Source organism: Rhea pennata, chromosome 5 (assembly GCF_028389875.1).
Source record: "Rhea pennata isolate bPtePen1 chromosome 5, bPtePen1.pri, whole genome shotgun sequence".
Lineage (NCBI taxonomy): Eukaryota > Metazoa > Chordata > Aves > Rheiformes > Rheidae > Rhea > Rhea pennata.
In genome coordinates, this window is record NC_084667.1 from 25,803,159 (window position 1) to 25,822,386 (window position 19,228).

At 39.2% G+C, this 19,228-nt stretch overlaps 1 protein-coding gene across 4 annotated transcripts; it reads left to right on the forward strand.

Moving 5' to 3' along the window:
- Positions 1-193: 193 nt before the first annotated feature.
- Positions 194-10,662, forward strand: DHCR7 (7-dehydrocholesterol reductase). Of its 4 annotated transcripts, XM_062576677.1 has the most exons (9): positions 194-397; positions 695-898; positions 4,527-4,632; positions 5,797-6,019; positions 6,240-6,330; positions 7,020-7,233; positions 7,727-7,931; positions 8,669-8,800; positions 9,379-10,662. In XM_062576677.1, exons 3-9 carry the CDS (start codon positions 4,535-4,537, stop codon positions 9,841-9,843), a joined length of 1,428 nt encoding a protein of 475 aa, XP_062432661.1. In that variant the 5' UTR covers positions 194-397; positions 695-898; positions 4,527-4,534; the 3' UTR covers positions 9,844-10,662. The 4 variants fall into 4 exon arrangements, with proteins under 4 accessions (XP_062432661.1, XP_062432662.1, XP_062432663.1 ...); XM_062576678.1 differs by lacking the exon at positions 194-397 and having other exon boundaries at positions 668-898; XM_062576679.1 differs by lacking the exons at positions 194-397; positions 695-898 and adding an exon at positions 1,331-1,355.
- The last annotated feature ends 8,566 nt before the right edge of the window (positions 10,663-19,228 follow it).

Consider the following 19,228-nt stretch of genomic DNA (forward strand, 5'->3'; position numbering starts at 1 on the left):
CCGGCCCCTTCCGGGGTGGCGCCTGTGGGCGCTCCCGGCTGGGGCGGCGTGATACAGCTTTTTTCCCCCCAGTTATGTTGCTGGCACAGCTGGTGCGAGGAGCTCCGGCACCGTTAGCACAACGGCTGCCGCTCTCACGGAGAGCTGCTGCCAGGATCCCGAGCGTGACTCCTCCGGCGGGATTTTTTTGTCACATCCCCTATCGCGTGTCTGCAATTCTGCCATTTAAGAACGTGTGTATCCGCCGGCACGCGGGGAACGCTGTCTTAGTCCTCTGCTAACGGCTTCTAGCAGGCGGCCCTCGAAACAAGTTCGGAATGCGAGGCCTCGAGATGGTGGGGAAATGCCGAGCTGGGTTCGCATGTTTCTTCGCATTTGTGCCTCATCAAAGCAGCCGGTACAAGTCCCAGCGTAGCAGGGACATCCAGAACGCGGTCTGGCCTCCTGTCCCGAATCCCTCGTGTACTTGCTGTCACGAGGGATTCTCTCTGAATCGCTTCTTGCTTTCAAGGTGGCGGGGAGTCCTCATAGCAGGGAGGGAAACTTCTGATCCCGCAAGATGTGTGGGAAGTTGGGGAGCTGCACCTTGGAAAGATACAGGGGAGGGGAAATAGCCCGCAGGTGCTCTTACCTACCAGGGTTTCCATTATCCTGACGGCCCTGTTCTTTCTGGCTTGTTTCCCCGCGCGAGGAGGAGCTGGAGCTGTGCAGAAGCCCCAGAGCAATTTAACAGGTGCAGAGAAGCCCCGTGGCCGACGCTCCTTCCCTCTCCCCTCCTGCCAGAGCCCGAGCAAGCCTCTCCGAGTCCACGAGCTCCCTCCTTTCCCCCTGTCGGTCAAACCCGCACAGAAAGCAGCAGTGAGTTGTACTTCTCTGGAAGCACACGATTTGCTTTTCGGTAAGATTTTAATTGTCTCCACACGCGGCTTTTAGTGTTACACTCCAGGAAGCACGTTTACAAATCCTTCCTTGCAACTATAATAACATTAATTTACTGAACGTTCCTTTTTTTAACGGAAACCCACTGCAAGGCGACGTTCCCACAAGCACCCGGGCACAAGGACACCCGTTAGGTACTCGGCGCAGCGAGGCAGGCACCGGGCGGCGGAAGGCGGCTCCCTCCCTCCCCCGCAGCGAGGCTCCGCGGGGCGGGGGGGGGGTCGGAGATGAGGAGGGGGCCCGGCCCCGCCCCCCCCCCGCCGCGCGGCCGCCTCAGCCCATGGGTTGAGCGCGCCGCACCAATGCGGTGGCGCGGCGGGGGCGGGGCCGGGCTTGGCGCGGCGGGGATTGGGCAGGGCGGTGGGGTGGGGGCGGGGCGGGCGCTCGGCTCCCCGGCGGCGGCGGCGGCGGCGCAGGTGAGCGGGGCTGCTGCGCACAGGTGGGGCGGGGGCGCCGGGGCGCCCGCCGCGGGCAGGGGGCGGGCGGGGCGGCTGCGGCCGGCTGCGGCCGGCTGCGCTGCGCAGGTGCGTATTTCACCGCGAGCCATAGTGGGCCTTGGGGAAGGGGGAGACGAAGCGTGGCTGGAAGGGAGGGGTTTTTTTTAATAATAAATCCGATAAACATCCCCCACTAGGGTCGCTTCTCGCTTCCTCCTTCCCCCCTCCCCATAACGCGCTCCAAAGCGCGTGTGTCTTAGTACGCGGGGTCTGGGGTGGGGGAAGGTGGCGTCGTTTTTGCTGACGGGAATCTGCTGAGTTAGCCCTGGTAACCAGCTGCTGCGTTCGTCTCGCATGCAAAACATTTGATTTTGGGGGAGCGTTATGTTTCGGCCGGGAGATTTTGTTTTAAACGTATATAGATAGGCGTGAGACTGTCGTGTTCTCTGTAGGAGAGGGAAAAATCTCACCGTAGTTTTTGCCATGCTTATTTCATGATAGTTCATTAAATTCAGCGTTTCCAGAAGAACATCAAACAGCTGTGAAATGTTGATGCTTGAAAGGGCTCTGCTTTGTACAAAACTTAACCTGTGAACTGTGCGTTAAACTTGTGTCTTGGGTACTGAAAGGAAAGAGAGTGAACTGATGGGTTGCTGTGGTTTTTCCTTCGACACAGTATTTATTGTTAAACTTTGAAATTTGGAGTCAGATGAAGAGTATGTCTCTGGATTTTTCTGCGAGGGTGATCTTTAAGTTGCGAATTGTGCTTCAGGCTGTTGTTAAAAAGCTCACGAGGGGTTAGGAAAGCAATGGGTCGGGACTTATTAAAGTTTAGAGGGGTATCCGGATCCTTGTGTATAAAGCAGCTCCAATAGCTAGTAAGCATTTAACACAGGAGTAAGGTGTCAATGGGAGTCATAAATCAGAAGCATTAGCAGGCATTTAAGGTGTGGGGAAAACTTCTGAACATAGAGAGGTTCTCGGTTGCCAGCAGAGCTATTTATCTACCAGGGTATAGCTGTAGGGGAAGGCCCTGAGCAAGTGCTTGTTCAAATCCTCTTGCAGAAGGGTAAACTTTATTGGCAGTTATTGATCTTTAAGCAGGTGAAACACGTGGATCCCACATACGCTGTGACTCAATTCCAGCCTTTTTCATCTTGTCAAGTTTCCAGTTTTAGTAATTAGATATTGGTCATGTTTCTGCACTGTTTGGTAGGATTAATGATAAACTGGGTGTGTATGAGCCTTGCACAAAATCCCAGCTGCTGCCAGCAGCAGACAGGCTTTTTACAAGTGCTCAACAGCCTGAGCAGGGTTTTCAAGTCCAATATGCTGAGCTCTGCAGAATAACCAGGCTATTTCATTACTTTAGAGACTAAAGGAAAGCTGAACACCAATGATAGTTCTCAACCTACTGACCAGAACTTAGTTTTATAACTCTTCATCTGCTCTCTGATAAGTTGCTAGGGTTTCTGTGCTGAATATCTTATGTCTCCTCCCTCAGTAGGACTGACAAACAAGAAATATCATGGGGAATCCATGGAAATATTCAAAACTTGGCAAGGCTCTGAGCAACCTGATCTATGCTGGCCCTGCTCTGAGCAGAGCTGGAGTTGGACTAAATGCTTTCAAAGGTCTCATCCAATCTGAATTATTCTGATTCTGTTATTTCTTGAAAAAGAGCCTTTCTATCTTGGCAGAATTTTTACTGGCGCTGTAACTGTTCCCAGTATGAGCTTGTAGTGTTATGAAAAGTTAAACCAACAAAAATTACTGGAGTAAGGTCCCATGCTCCTAACCTTGGTACAGGAAATTTCCTGTCTTTCTTGTTCTTATACTGCTTATCCGCTTCATTACTCACATTAGAAACCCTCTTATGAAGGTGTTGATACCTGAAAAAAATGTAGAATTCTGGCTAAAATCTAAGCCAAACTTTTTACTTTTGACAGTATTTTAGAAAGTTTCTGCTGAAAGACAAGTTATTAGTATTTCAATTTATCATTATTAAAATAGTAAGTTATGTAAGCTTCCTGTGCCTCATGTATCTTCTTGTATTCCTTCTTTAGAGCTCATCAAATTAATGAGAGGAAGCATTATATTGCTTTTCCAATTACTTCCAAAAAATAAGCATTTTAATTCAAATGTATGATGGGGAGGAGATTTCTACAGAGCATATTATATATTTTGAATATGGGTGGTACATTATCCTTGTGCTTGAGCTGATCTGTTAAGAGATCTTTCTACTTTGGCATCTAGGCATTTTTCTCTTTCTTAACATGCTTTATTGTCATTTCTATTTCAGTGGAAATAAGTGCTGATTTCTGGCTTTAGTTAAAATATCAAAGACTAAAAACTACAAAACTAACAACTGTTAGCAAATTCCCATCTGAATAGTAAACTACAATATTCCATATGTTTTAGAATCCGTATCTTCCCATAAGACACAAACAAAGTTTAGGGTAAATATTCTTCCTTTTCCTTTTGGAAGAAGGATTACCAAATGTTGAGATTATGGGATGATAATGATCCCTAAGAAAAGAAATATTTGGGCAAAGCAAAAGAAAAAAAAACAAATATCTGTAATGCATGTTATACGGAGAATTAGGTGTAGTATAGTCATTCTCAATTCTGACTCATTTCTGATACAGAGGGGATTATAGTTGTCTTCTTGTTTTCTCCAATGTAGCTAGTATGTATCAAGCAAAGGATCTGAGGAAAATGCAGGGGAAGGTCCAGTATACATGATATTACAGCAGTAGCAATTACTCTAGGAAAGACAATTCATTGCAGACCCTTGTTTCCAGAGGTTTGTAAGAATGTGTTCTGCCACATTCTTGTCCTTTGTATCTCACATATAAGTGACAAGCCACGTATTTTACAATATGGCTTGGAAGACATTTCCAGTTAGCACCAAGTTTAATGAAGTACTTTGGCATCAATAGTTTGGTAATGTTTTGCTGAAGAAAAGACTGTAAGAGTTTGGGTGTTTTTTTTGTTTGTTTGGTTTTTTCTTCTTCCTAAACCCCTCTTGAACTTCCTGCAATCCGAAGGCAATAAAATAATTTCTAATAAATTTTAAATCTCTTCAGTCAAACCAAAAGAATTACTGAGAACTGTCTGGAATAATACCACAAATATTTTCTTTCATAGAGGGAAGCATGGCAGCCCTTCAGGAGAAAAGACCTTCTGAAGAAAGAAAACACAAAAGTGTCCAAAACGGTGCTCAAACATCTCAAGGACAGTGGGGAAGAGCATGGTGAGGGAAGTTGATAACCCTAATTAGTCACTGTATTTCAGATTGGTTCAAACCTACTCTTGTGGTTGCCACTTTCTTTTAAAGCTTGACTTTATTAATAAAAGACGGTTGCATTGATCTTTCATAGAATGAGTTGTAAGAGGCGCTAGTTACAGCAAGCTGTAAAGAGTAATGCATAACATTGCTTTGCCTTTCATGCACTAATGTATTGATGCTTTCATCATTCTGTTGAGTGGCATAATGTTGTAATGCCTTGTTGTAATGCCTCAGCTGGGAGAGAAATTCATGTTCAAGTCTGCTTTTTTTGCCAGCTTGTTTTCATCAAATATGGTTATCTTTAAAGAGATATTTAGAAGCAAAGGCAAAGAAGATATCTTTGTCTAGGTATCTTGGATCTGCCAGTACCTAGTTGCATAAAACAACTTTTTTTTTTTTTTTTTTTGGGGGGGGGGCCCAGAAGACTTGAGTTAAAACACACTCCTGCTTGCAGAAAGGAAAACTCATAAAAATCAGCAGCACTTGTTGTTCTTCAAAAGTATAACAAAATATTTGCTCAGAGTTATACAGCAGACATCCATTTGTGGTGTTGCCAGCTGACATCTCCTGCAGCACCAGCTGAAATCTTGCTGTAGCAAGATTTATGACCCATATCTTTGTCCTCAATGTATTGCACAAATATTAGTGTGTTATATTGCAACTGGAAACTGAGATATGAATTTCCATATGGCTTGCCACTACAGACAGTGTGTGGTAGAACAGGTTCAATTTCTGTCTGTCCACAGTCTGCCTGTTCTGTGTGTCCAAGCTTTGCTTAATGTGCTTGTGACTCCTTAACACCTCTAACTGAACTCTTTACAAATTATGCCCCTGATTACTATCTTCATGTATTTGATGGCAATAATAGCCTGTTTTGGGGGGGGAAGGCGGGGTGGGAGGGAAGAAATGTCTATTCTGTTGCATTGATTCAGTAGCATGGGTTTATAACGCTTTGTAGTGAAGTATGTTAACATGTAACTGTTTGACCCAGAGAAACTTATGCCCTCAAAATGTTTCCAGTTTCACCTGGTTAGCCTAGAAGGTCCATTGAAAAAAAACTGGCTATCTTAATCAGACCTACTGTTCCAATTGAAAGTTGGAAAATAAATGTTCTGTTTTGGATTACAGGGAAGTAGACTGGTTTTCTTTGGCAAGCATCATTTTCCTGCTCATATTTGCACCACTCATCGTATACTATTTCATAATGTCCTGTGACCAGTACCAGTGCTCCCTGATCAGTCCACTTGTTGACTTACTCATGGGGAATACACATCTGTCTGACATCTGGAACAAAACTCCTACACTGACGTACAAGGCTGCTGGCATCTATATCCTTTGGGTCACTTTCCAGGTATGTTACTGATTTAATGATATAGGTGGTAGTTGCTTTCTTTAAAACCAGCTGTTTGATTAATCCTTTTTCATAAAAGATAAGGGAATGTCACACTGGCTTTTACTTTCTGGTGTTTCTTTACGTGGCTTTTTGGAATCCAAACAAACCTGACATAATTAAAAACTAAATATGTCAAACACAGGCCCAAATAATTCTCCCATAGTTCTCTCTCTTTTAGGTGATTTTGTATGTCTTCATTCCTGATTTCTGCCATAAGTTTCTTCCTGGATATGTAGGAGGTATACAGGAAGGTGCTGTTACTCCTGCTGGTAAGATATTCTTTAGAATTTAACGACACTATGCACTTCTTAAATGATAGTATATCTCTACTTAAAATGTTTAAATTATCTATAAACCTACATCTATGGAGGAAACATGGATGCAAATGCTTTCATCGTCTTTGTTTACTTCATTTTTAAAAAAAAAAAAAAAAAAAAAACTTCATCTTTGAGAATAGCTTACAGAATTTCTGTTTCTTAGTGTTGGCAAAACTACCAATCATGCAATTAGGTGGTTAATTCATCCTTAAGTAAAATATGGCTAGTACCACACCACTGTGGTGGAAAAACTCAGACTGGTAATTTTGCAGTTTAAGATCACCAGGGGACTATTGCTAGTATTTTGCAATGCAGCTACACCTACCCAAGCTAGTTTAATCTACAAGACTCAAGCTAAAAAAAAAAATGTTGTGAACTAAGTGTAACAAAGAGTAACTTGAGACCTTAATCAGTTTTAGGAGGAATTCCAAATCCACTCTTTGTGAAAAGAGTGAAGAAAAAAGCACAGTCTAGCATAGCCTAATGGTTACACCCAAGCATAATGAAACTTTCCTGAGAGTGAAATTCAAAGGAAGTGGGGAGAACTTGATCATATATTGAGCACTAGGTTGAGCTTTCTAGATGAAAAGCTGTCCTAGTACAATATTATAATAACATTTTTTTTTTCCTTTTCCTTTTAGGTTTAGTAAATAAGTATGAAATCAATGGACTTCAGGCTTGGATCATTACCCATGTGCTTTGGTTTGCCAATGCCTATTACTTTCACTTCTTCTCACCTACCATAATTTTTGACAATTGGATTCCTCTTCTGTGGTGTGCCAACATCCTGGGATATGTAGTTTCCACATTTGCAATGATTAAAGGCTACTTTTTTCCTACTAATGCTGAAGACTGGTATGTGGCTTTCAATAAAGAGAATACTAGGAAATCTGACACATGCATTGAATGTTGCACAGAACAGTAATGAAAGAATGCATGCTATTGGCACAGATGGGTAGGCCAAGGTAGGACTGTGAGATTTTACTTCATTTGCTCTATCCTCTATGTTTCATGCTACAGGTTGTGTGGTTATGGAAGCCTCGGTATCACGAATACATCCATTCCTATCTGAGACTAAGAATAGGTTATGGTTAGACTGTTCACAAGTAATACTGAGTGTAAAATAGAATGCTTTTGAAGCCAAAATTTATCTTTACTCTTTGAAGATATTTGATAAATCTATCAAGATTTATCTTTATTGGATCGATTTATCCAAAGCAAACATGACCTGATTTTTATTATCATTACATTAAGGGTTTTGGGAAATCAAGTGAAATGTTTAAATAGAACAACAATTACCTGAGCTTGTGTATAACTGTATTAATTTGTAATCTCTTATGCTTTCCAGCAAATTCACTGGCAACTTTTTTTATGACTACATGATGGGGATTGAATTTAATCCTCGAATAGGAAAGTGGTTTGATTTCAAGCTCTTCTTCAATGGGCGCCCTGGTATCGTAGCCTGGACTCTAATTAACCTTTCCTATGCTGCTAAACAACAGGAGCTGTATGGTCAAGTAACTAACTCCATGATCCTTGTCAATGTTCTCCAGGTAAATTTGAAGGAGGAAAAATAAGAAACCAAATTGGAAATAATCTAATATTGAAATAGAAAAACTCCCTGCATTGAAATTGAACTTGCAATATTTTTCTTGGCTTAAACAACTTCATTCAGTGATGATGCACTGGGACTTGCTTCTTTGAGCACTTGTACTCATTCAGAGTGCCACTGACAGTGTTCTAGTGTACTCAGTCATAGTGCTACCAGTGGTATGGTTATGCCTGCACCAGCAGATTTCAGTATAAGCTTAAACTGAGAGAAACTTTTCTGAACCTGTGTTCTAGAAACAGATAGAGCCTGATCTAGAATTCAGAGAACAATGGCAACATTTTGTGACTTCAATTGGAGCAAGATTGGGGCATTTTTTTTTCTAAAAGTAGCACCACATCTTGCTCCACATTTTTAATGTGAGAAGGGCACAACTACTGATCTCTCCACAACAAAAATTGCCATTCAGGTTCTACACATTCTGCTGAATGAGACCCCAAGGTCTCTATTAGAGATAATAGTTTGTGTTTACTCATTCACAAGTGCAGCTAGGGATCGTCTTGATAGAAGCTCTACTCTCACTCTTGGTATGCATGACACTCTCAAAGAGAGTGGTAAAATAAAAACACAGGTCAGTTTTGAGATCTTACCACAAGACAGCACGGAAAGGTTAGGCTGGTGGTATTAAACATGATGACTGGTGACAGTGCTCTGTTACTAAGCGGAATCATTCTATTTCAGGGTATTTACGTTTTGGACTTTTTCTGGAATGAAGCCTGGTATTTGAAAACCATCGATATCTGCCACGATCATTTTGGATGGTACTTGGGCTGGGGAGACTGTGTTTGGTTACCATACCTCTATACTCTGCAGGTAAAAATACAGTACAATAAGTGTTTGGGCTAAAGGAAAGAAACATTTTCATAAATGTTCTCTCCATCAATTTTGTTTGTATCTTAAGTTGCTTCTAGACATTCTGAAAATGAAGTAACCATTAAAACCTCCTGTGCGGGGAACAATTCACCTGTAGCTGGGCCTGCTGTCCTAACATGCAATTGACATCTTTTCTTCTCTTCCTCTTTTGTGCCCCTTTCTGTCACTGTCTGTCATGTCTGTATTTTTTCTAAATCCTTTTGGTCTCCTGTTTTTTGTTTCTGTATGATTCTTTTTCTTCTGCTACATTTGGATGCACCTTTCACAACTCCCCTTTGTTATTGTTCTCATATTAAAAAATGTGATTTCTGGAAAGAGAGAATGTAGGATGCAGAATTTTTGAAAAATCTCCATGGTTTTACTGGTACAGTGGATTTTCCTGTTCTTTTTACTCATTTATTTTGGGTCACTGTAGGTCAGGGTATTAGTCTTGGCATCCTGAGCACGCACTGAGCATTGAGAAAAGATGCATTTAAAGTAAATCACTGATTGTCTTTTTTTTTTTTTCTGCTCCCCAGGGTTTATATTTGGTTTATCACCCTGTCCAACTTGGCACAGCTAATGCTGTAGGGATCTTGATACTGGGATTGTTTGGTTATTATATCTTTAGAGTGACTAACCACCAGAAAGATCTCTTTCGACGTACAAATGGCAACTGCAAGATATGGGGAAAGAAACCAGAATATATTGAATGCTCCTACATGGCTGTCGATGGGACAAAGTACTACAGCAAACTGATGACCTCAGGCTTCTGGGGATGGGCACGCCATTTCAATTACACAGGAGATTTGATGGGCTCCCTAGCCTACTGCCTGACTTGTGGGTTTGCACATATCTTGCCTTATTTCTACATTGTTTATATGGCTATTCTGCTAACCCACCGATGCATTAGGGATGAACACCGTTGTTTCAGCAAATATGGGAAGGATTGGAAGCGCTATACTACTAAAGTGCCTTACCGGCTAATACCAGGAATATTTTAAGACTAACAAAGAATCCAAGAGAAACAAAAAAGAAATTTTGTTGATACAAAAAGAGCTTATGTGAACAGTTAAACCAACAAAAAGAATTTCTGTAGGAAACTTTTAATGCTCTGGATGAGAAAAGGTGACTGGACAGCAATTTTTTGTGTACTTAAAGAATATGCTTCTAGTAACCAGTCACATTTTACATAAAGTAAATGAAATAAGGCACTGAAATAGGCCGATGTTTTTATAAGACTATTTTACCTGATAATATTTTCCCCTCCTCTCAAAATTAACTTGGAATTGAAGAAAAGTTGCATGTATTCATATTCCTGAAATCTCTCCTATGCTGGGAAGAGGCTTTACCATTTAAAGTAGCAGGGGTCTGGAACCAGTTTTCAGTCAGAGAGGAGTGCAGGAAAACAGGTGCTTAATCTGTTCATGAAAGCAGTTATGCAACATGGTTATGCCTGTGACAGTCATGGTTTACAGTCAATAACTCTCAAAAGAAGGTTGTGGTGTTTGTTCCTTTTCAAGAGGTTGCTGGGGAAATACTGAACCTGATCCTAAACTGGTGCTACAGGAAGACTGGTATAAGCGGATAGAAATACTTACGAAAGCAGATGTAAATTAGTATAGCTGGATAGCTGTGTTTTGTTTACAGCACTTGAGAGTTTAGTCCATGTCCAGGTGGGTATTATTTGATACTGAAACAAAATTGCTTTGCAAAGATACTGAGCATACATTGAATTCTTTTATGTGGATAGAGAACTTGATTCCCCTATCACTTTTGCCTAAAATAATATTTGTAAAACATCAAGAAATAAATGCCTGGTTTCAAGACAAAATCTTTTTTTTCCTTTTATATCTTTTTTTTTTCTATTACATAGTTATCTTTTAAAATTGCAGGATTCAAAGCTCTTCAAAGAATGCAACCCGAAGAGCTAATTCAACAATGGATAAAGGAGAAAAAATAGAAAAGACAATGATTTTTTTCATATATAAATACATACCTAGCTTTTACAGTAAGTAGATAATTGTATCAACTGGTTTCTTATAGGAGTTGCAGGATTTTCATGGGAGTCCTAAATGAGGGGTGTGTGTTAGTGTTTTAGTTTTGTTGCGGTATTCCCTAAAAGGATAAGTTTGCCAGGAGAAATAGTGTCTCTGAAAACCCAGAAGATAAATGCATTGTTTAGTTTGGCTTTGTTTCAGAGCTGGATGCGTAAGTGTATATAGTTCTTCTACCTGTAGTGTCAATACCAACCATAGACCTGAGGTAACTATTTTATCACCAGTTTTGCAGATAACAGTTTCAATGCAAGACACTTGTTAGTAACAGCATTTTCATGGAGCTGGGAGAAGCTATATCTGGTAACTCTTCCAATTCCTTACCAGGACACGGATGATACCCTGCTGCTCAACATGTTGCTGTGTTGGCAGAACAGGCAATCAAGTCTTGTGATTCTGAATGGTCATAAGGCACAGGAAGGATGCAGGCCTGCATGCACAGCCGTCCGAAGTCTGTGGGACTCTGGTGACGGGTATAGTACTTGGGGATCAGCCAAGTTTATCTAGTAGTGAGAATGTGTTAAGGGAAAGAGAATGCCAAGACATAAAATCTTGGATCTGTGAACTTTTCTAAATAAGTGGTAGCAGTATTTCAATAAAATAATTAATTAGCAGCAATTTCTACTCTGAAATCCCAAAGCAGTCACGTGGAATAAAAAGCTGTTCAAGTGTGTTGGTAAAGAGCTGGTTACAAACTTAATAATGTCATTATATTGCCCAATATTGTTTAAAACTCACATGTTTAAGTACACTTAATTGATAATGCAACCGGTAGTGCTAAACCTGATGAATATCTTCAGAGTTACAGACATATTGGTGCTTACACAGGTACAATTCAGTTTTTTGAATTGCCTGTGTATGGCATTCATGTATCTTGCCATAAGGTAGGTGTCCTAGGGCCTGCGTGTTGTATTGGGGATTTTTAATATTTTGGGTATCGGGGAAAATACAGTAGAATAACAGCTCTTACACGTCCTTAACATCAAAGATCACTGTAACCTCATCTTCCTGCATCTTCTGGTTTCACCTGCACTTCTACCTGGGAGAGGGCAACACCATTTTCTTGCCCAACAGAAGCGAAAAGCAGAATCTCTTCTATGTAGTACCCTGTATAAAATGCAGCAGCTTTGCAGTCTATGAGCTGGAAACCTCAGCCAAGTGGGCTGTTGCAATTTAATGATGCTTTTGAAGATATTTGTGCCCATAAACTTGTTTGACGAAGTAGCCTATTTGAAGTGGTGCCTTTAGAAGGAGAAATTGCTGCCACAGTGATGACACCATGGCAATAAATATTTTGCTACACCTATTAATGAAAAGAAGAACATCCAATGCAAATGCTGAAAGAAAAGAACCAATGCCAACTGCCTTTACTGAAAATGCATAGTCCCATATATTTAGCAGTTCACCAAAGAGTGGTACTGTAAAATGATTGGTTTGAGAGAACACTGGAGCAGAGGATAACAGAGCTGTGAGCTTCCAGGACTGTGGTCCCCATCAGAACGCATTGCTTTAGGCTGACCCCGATTTTGCTGGAGTAATTGGGTAGTTTCTCTTCACAGCTTCCTGAAGGCCATGCATTTGCATCTTTTTCTTATGTAGCCTTGGGAATTACACTGAGAGCTTGCTGTTAATGCCAAGGCTATTTAAATACTACAAGATGATCTGGACTCTAAATCATGGTAGCCTTGCATGCCACAGTATGTTATGCTCTTTTCACTGATAAAATCTGGATGATTAGTGGAAAGAATTGCCAAATTAAGGTGAATAAAAACATCAGCATTTTAAAAATAAAATGGAGCAATTTAAAGAGAAAGAGTGGTATTTTGAGCACTAAGTGCATTATGTATGCAAAGGCTTCTTTTAGGCAATTTGTGTTGCATCTAATCTTAGTCAAAGGATTTTCTGTACTGCCTGACACTGGAGCACCGAAGCTCTTTCATCTGTTTCTTTGCTGCAGCCTTTGCTGCTGCTGCTGGGAATACTTTACCCTGCAGATAGCTGAGCTGCCACGAGTGAGAACTCTGTCAGCCAGATTGTTAAACCCATGACAGCAAGCAATTAGTTGCAAGATTGTTCAAGCAGGAGTCCATCTCTAGGCCACATTCACATCCTTATAGTTGTGAGGATGACAGATCCTGATTCTCCAGGTTTTCCTGCTGTCTATACAGATCTTCATTTATATTTCACCTTCATGGCACACGCAGACGAAGTGTGTACTGTATACAGGGCTCTCCATCTTTTTGGGGAAGAAAGTGGTAATTCCATTCAGGTTTGTATTTCTTCTAAATAAATGATTTTTTGGAGAAGCATGCAAATGCATAAGCAATGCTTTAAGCAGTGTCCTACTAATTTCATCCTTTAAAACCGAATCATTTGAAAGACTACAGACTTACTCATCTTCAGACTGAGTGATGCCTATGTCACATTTTGTGTTGTATGCATAGCAGTGCTGTTCAAACTTGTTTCCTGTAGAACACCAAAAAACATGTCAATACTTATTTTGCCTAGAAGAGTTTGTGGGTGAGTGTGTGTTTTAGATTAACTTCTGCCCTATTTCATATTTATTAAAGTTAAGCTATTAATATCGCCTATCAGGTTTTGAGTGCATATGTCTCTGGGGTATGTTGGAAATTCTGAATATAAGGTTTCTATTATTTGTAAAATGGTATTGCTTTACATGCAGGTTAAAACGAACAGGAAAATACAGCAAAAGCTTCTGATAATTACTTGGAGCAGATATAAAGTTATAGCACAGTATTTTAATACGTTTACTTTGGTTGAACTAGTGTATGAAAAAAGTAACAAATGCCTATGTGACTAGGGCAGAACAATCTAAATAAGTTCTAGATTGCCATTGGTCTGTCTAAGGAAGAAAATGACTTTCTTCTAGCGTATAACTATTACAGATTGTCAGCATCCAACCTACAGATGGAGCCAAGTGGGGGGAAGAGAATTTCCAATAATCTGGAGACAGAGGGTGTCTTCCCATGCTAAAAATCCTGACACTAATGGGCATTGCAGTAGGATAGCATTTCTGATATCATTGCTCATAGGATGCCCTTACTTTTCAGCAAAAGGAAGGTTATTCATTTATAACCCTTGGCACAAAGCTGCAGTTCAATTCATTCCAATCCAGACTGCAAGAGTGCTGACACAGTTCAACGGTGGACTATCAGGTACATTATGCATGCAGGTTTTTAAGAGATTCATAAATATGTAGACTTTTATAAAACCTACACCTCTGAGCAACGGAGGACTAATCCAAAGCGCTATGCTTAGAATATAAGGGGATTTGATTGTTCAGTTCCAGCTTTATTCAGAGAATATAAATGACAGCAGAAGCGCACACTTTTACCTCATGGGGGCAGCCACAAAATATTTTCTGCTGTAAATTATCAATGCAAGTTCTGACCATGTGCCAGTGCCCTTAACCCAGAGCTGCACTGGATAATTTTAAATAATATACTATTGTCATTGAAGGTTAAAAGTTAGCTGCAGTTGAAAATAAAATTGGACCTGTGTACTTTTTTGTCTCAGCTCACACGGAAAAAGCCTGAAAGTGTCTGACAAATCAAAAGGAAAATAAAGTTAGTAATTACGGTTTTTTTTCCAGATTACAAATACAGGTCTACTTTATGGTAACTGGACAAGTAAGGAAGTTGTTATTTTTAAGTAGGCAATTCAAAACCTTTTTCTCGATTTTTTTTTTCCCCACCTAATTATCAGAGACATTTTTGCAATTTAAGAAATTAATATATTTCAATTAACACAGATTAAAAAAAAAGAAATTAAGTATGTATTGCGATGGCCATATCTGTTCTTTCTCGAGTATTGTGAATGAATCAGAGAATGACGACAAGCATAAGTCATAGGAAAAATTTCCAAATAGAGAAAACAAAAACTGGAAGAAGGTCAGCTCAGAAAGTAAACAAATAGAAAGAAGCGGAGATAATTTAGAAAATTAGGTTGGGGAACTTGAAACTAACAAAAAACATGTCATGATGATGTGGAACTAGTAGCTACTGGAAATGGTTGAAGTCCAGAATTTAAAAGGTTTTAATTGTCAATATTCATCTGGATTATCCAGAGTTATGAACTAATAACAAAATTTAAAATTTGTCAAGTTAAAGGTTTTGACAAAGAGTTTAAACAAATGTTTATTAGAATTCAGGAGAAGAATTATGAAGAGGTTTGATTGTCTCTTAGCTGCATACTACAGCAGCCAACTTCTGAAGCCTTTTTAATCAAGCAGGATGCGGGACTTAAGTGGACCTCTGATTTGATCTAGTTTGGTAATTCCTACATTTAAAGCAAATAAAACGCAAAAGGTTATGCACAATGTTAAGATTGAATTCAAACAGCAACTGTGGCTCAAATGTATATTAATGAGAAATTAAGTAATTGTTTTAGTCCCTGTCCAGGCTTTCTTGTTAATACTGCACTGTCTCCTGAAATACGAAAGACTTAAGTCAGCAGCTGAACAAGAGTTGCCAGCTATGACTACTAAAATGTTTATTGGGAGTCAGGACAGCCTGGTGAAACATTTAAGACAGTTGCAGTGGCTAGGGAGAAGATAGTCATTGTGTTTTTTCTGCTTTTGTAACAGTGGAGGAAGCCAACTGCTTTCAGGGCAACCACCTCAGAGTTTTCCTTACACTACCACCCTTAAACTTCCCTTTGGTATTATCAGGCATCAACTGTAACTTCAAAAAGAGACTGACTATGTGAAATAAATTCATGCTACTGTGATTACAAAGAATGCAAAACTCTAGACTATAGTTGCAGTATTGATAAAGGCTATAATTGATGAGTGCTGAATTTAATCTTATACCATATGGTAACACTATTAATAGAAATTTCTTTAGTATGAAAAGGGCCTCAATCTGCTGTATGCTGAAAGTATTGAAATGCTGAAAACACGGAATCAAGATAATTTATTCTTCCACAAGTCTTCTTAAGCTTTGTTCTTGAATCAACTATTTTTTCTGTTAACAACCTCCCTTTGGAAGGTGATTTTTTTAAGGATTCTAAAGTTCAAGATGCTTGCAACCTAATTACATGAATGAACTCATATAATAAACATTTATTAGGTTTGAGGCTGCCAGTTTTTGTTCTACAGACAGATTTAGTATGCCAAGAAGTATGACAGAAGCAACCCAACAAGAAAACTAAGTATTTTTGCACAGTGCTGGAGTAGAGGAAAACTAAGTCATGTGAAATAATGGTGATTTTCTTAGTGTCATATATTTTACACTGCATTAATATGCTCCAATTCAAGAGTGTCTATAATGGTGCATTCATGTTCATCTCTCATAATTTAAAAAGAAAGCTTACAATCAATTTCAATGTACTTGGAATCAGGCTCTTAAAGAGGTGACCAAAGCATGTATTAAATGGTCTGTTAATTCAAACCTGAGTCTATTGCTTTATTGCATGTGCAAAATTAACCCCCTTCTTCAGAGATAAAGCTTCTCTGCAGACAGAAAAAATGTATTAGAATGGGGAAATACAATTAACTGTTTGATATCTACAGTGGGTGGTGCTACAAGACGGATCACTTGCGAAAATAAAACAAAAAAAAAGAAAAACAAAAAATATGATATCACTACCAGAATTTCAGTTATGCGGAAAATGAATACATCAAGCAGATGGCTATCATAAACTCACAAAATATCTTGAAATATATTCATTCTTTTTAATGCGATAAGAAGTAATAATCTTGGTGTCTGGAAAGTATGTTTTGTTGTAACATTTGGCTTTCCAACTGGCATTTTGTAGTTACTATCAAAGATCATTCAGTGATATGTTTTCTCTTTGTAAAACTGTAGGTCACATGTCAATGAGTAGTTCATGACAGTTGAGCAAAATCATGACATTACATTCAAAATATTGCAGCCAAAACTTACAATTTAATACAAATTACTAGCAGCTGTACATTAATATTCTCTAATTCCCGGTTGCAGCCCTGTCTTCCATGTTATGTCATGCACACCATGAAGATGGACTTGGCTTCCTGCTTACTGCAGTGATTTAATTTATGTTTGCAAGATAAGACCAATAATTACTCCTTTTTTTTCAGAATCTGAGTTGCTTTTGTTTAATATAGCTCTCTTCTTTAGCTTTACAGTCTTCCGTATCAGTGCTTCCGCCAGCAGTTGGAGAGCCAAAAGTCACGTATTTCCAAAAAACATATTTCTGACACCTAAAGTTAGACTGAAGCGACAAAGTGAGATTCTGTACTGAATTATACTGTGTAAATCCTTTTTCTCTAATTACCAAAGTTGCTCTGCTCAACAGCAACAAAACATGTTCCTCTTGTTTGATTTCCTCCTTTGTGTAACTTCAGTGGAATTTCACCAGCTTGAACTGAATTATTGCCCTTATGCTAGGTTTTTGATGCTTTTTGTAGCTAGCAATGTAAATGAACTGGTTCGCTGTTGTAATATAATAAAGTCCTATGATTCAAACATAAACCACAACTATCAGAAATGCAGACTATGCACACACTCTTTAAATGTTTCTCCTATTTTTTAAGAACTAGTATGGGCAGCTGCAAGAAATGAGGTTGCTCTGAAAGAAGCATTTGTATTCTCAGATGACTGTTCTCTCCTTATGTCAACAGTTTTGTGATTAAAAGAAGTACTTAAAGGATCATATCTTAAAAGTGATTTACAGTCTTATAGAAGAAAGGAGTATACTTCAGCATCTCTTACCTCTGTGCCATTTGGCTTTGTGTGGACATGGACATGATGGTTCTGGGACATGGTGGGTCTCTTTAGGCAACATTGTCCCCATTTGTTATTTGAGAGCACAGGAAACAAATTGCTTTGTCCCACTGACTTCTCTTGCTTTCTAATAGAAAACATTCATCAAATCACAACTACTTCCCTAACTATAATAATGTCAGCTCCCCTAAGAGATCATGTTATTAATTAAAACTTGGGCAGCATTAAAATTGATACGCGCTTTGCTTTGTTTGTGAAACACAGGGAAAGCTGTACAGACAAACCAGTAATCAGCACATCTCGTTTTCTTCAGTGCTAGGTCTATTTGTGTGTCTTTAACTCCTTTGCTGAGAGCCACTGAATCTATCCTCTTTTTTAATTGCTTTATTAGACAACAGTTTAATCAAAATGAAGGTTTTTTAATACTATTCTTAACATTACATGAAAAGAGAATCACAGATACGCAAGCATTTTCAGAATAAATTAACAACAGTTTTTAAACTGCTTTCATAAGCTTCTTCAAACTGCACATTTCTCTGAGATAGGACATTCTGGGCTTTTATCTAACTTTCTAAGTCGTCTGAATCTTCCCTGAAAAGCAGTCTGGGTCTAAGTCATACACACAGGCAATCTGTAAAACATATTCTTGAGTATGGTAGCTGGTAGTTCAGTTTTGATGCGTGGCAACACAGAAGACTTCAAGACTTTTTCCTCTGCGAACTTGAAGATTAGAGTACCTCAGTTATTGCCTCATACCTCAGTGCCCCCGTACTTCCTTTGGCTGTGTGAGACTATAGACAAAAAGTTTAAAAAAAAGGAACTTAAATGTTCTTTGGAATCACTCAGAATAGACTCACAACCCATTTTATTCAAAGTTCACAGACACTTGCACAGCTGATTGATAGTTTTGTTTTAATAGATGTAGGGGAGAGTAGAGAGAGGGAGAGTTACAATGATGTGTCTGTTGGCAGGTCTTTACGGTGATATTCCTGTAGCTTCATTAAAACTCTTTGTAGAGTAGAACTGGAAAGATATTTTAAGAGATACAATACAGAAATAGCTTCTAGTAATAGATGGAGTGCTAACAGTGCCTTATAAATTTTTTCTTCAGAAAGGACACACTTACGTGCAAAATCTTATTGCTTACACTGCTCCATAAAGCAGCACTAAAAGCAATAAAATAAAATGTAAAATATATAATATGATGTTTTGCCATAATAAAAAGCATTCTATTTACATTGCAATTTCTATACAATTTGATGTGATTTAATAGCATTTTTTATACTTGCTTCTCTCTCATTTATTCAGTGAAGTGAGTGCAAAATGCTATTTAAAAGCTGCTAAAGGCCTAAATACCTCTTTACCTTTATCTAATCAAAATGACACTAATCTCATATAGTCACTCATAAAAGATTGTCTAGGAGTGTGGATAATTGTTATCACACTTTTGAAGAAAATGCACTTACTCCAAGGCTTTCAGTCTCATAGAGATTGTGAGGTCGCTATTCTACTAAAAGCTGGTCTTACTCATGTGGATGCTTAAGTACTTTAACCAAATTCACAAAGTATAAGTACTTGAGATGATGTTAGCAGTCCAGCATTAATAG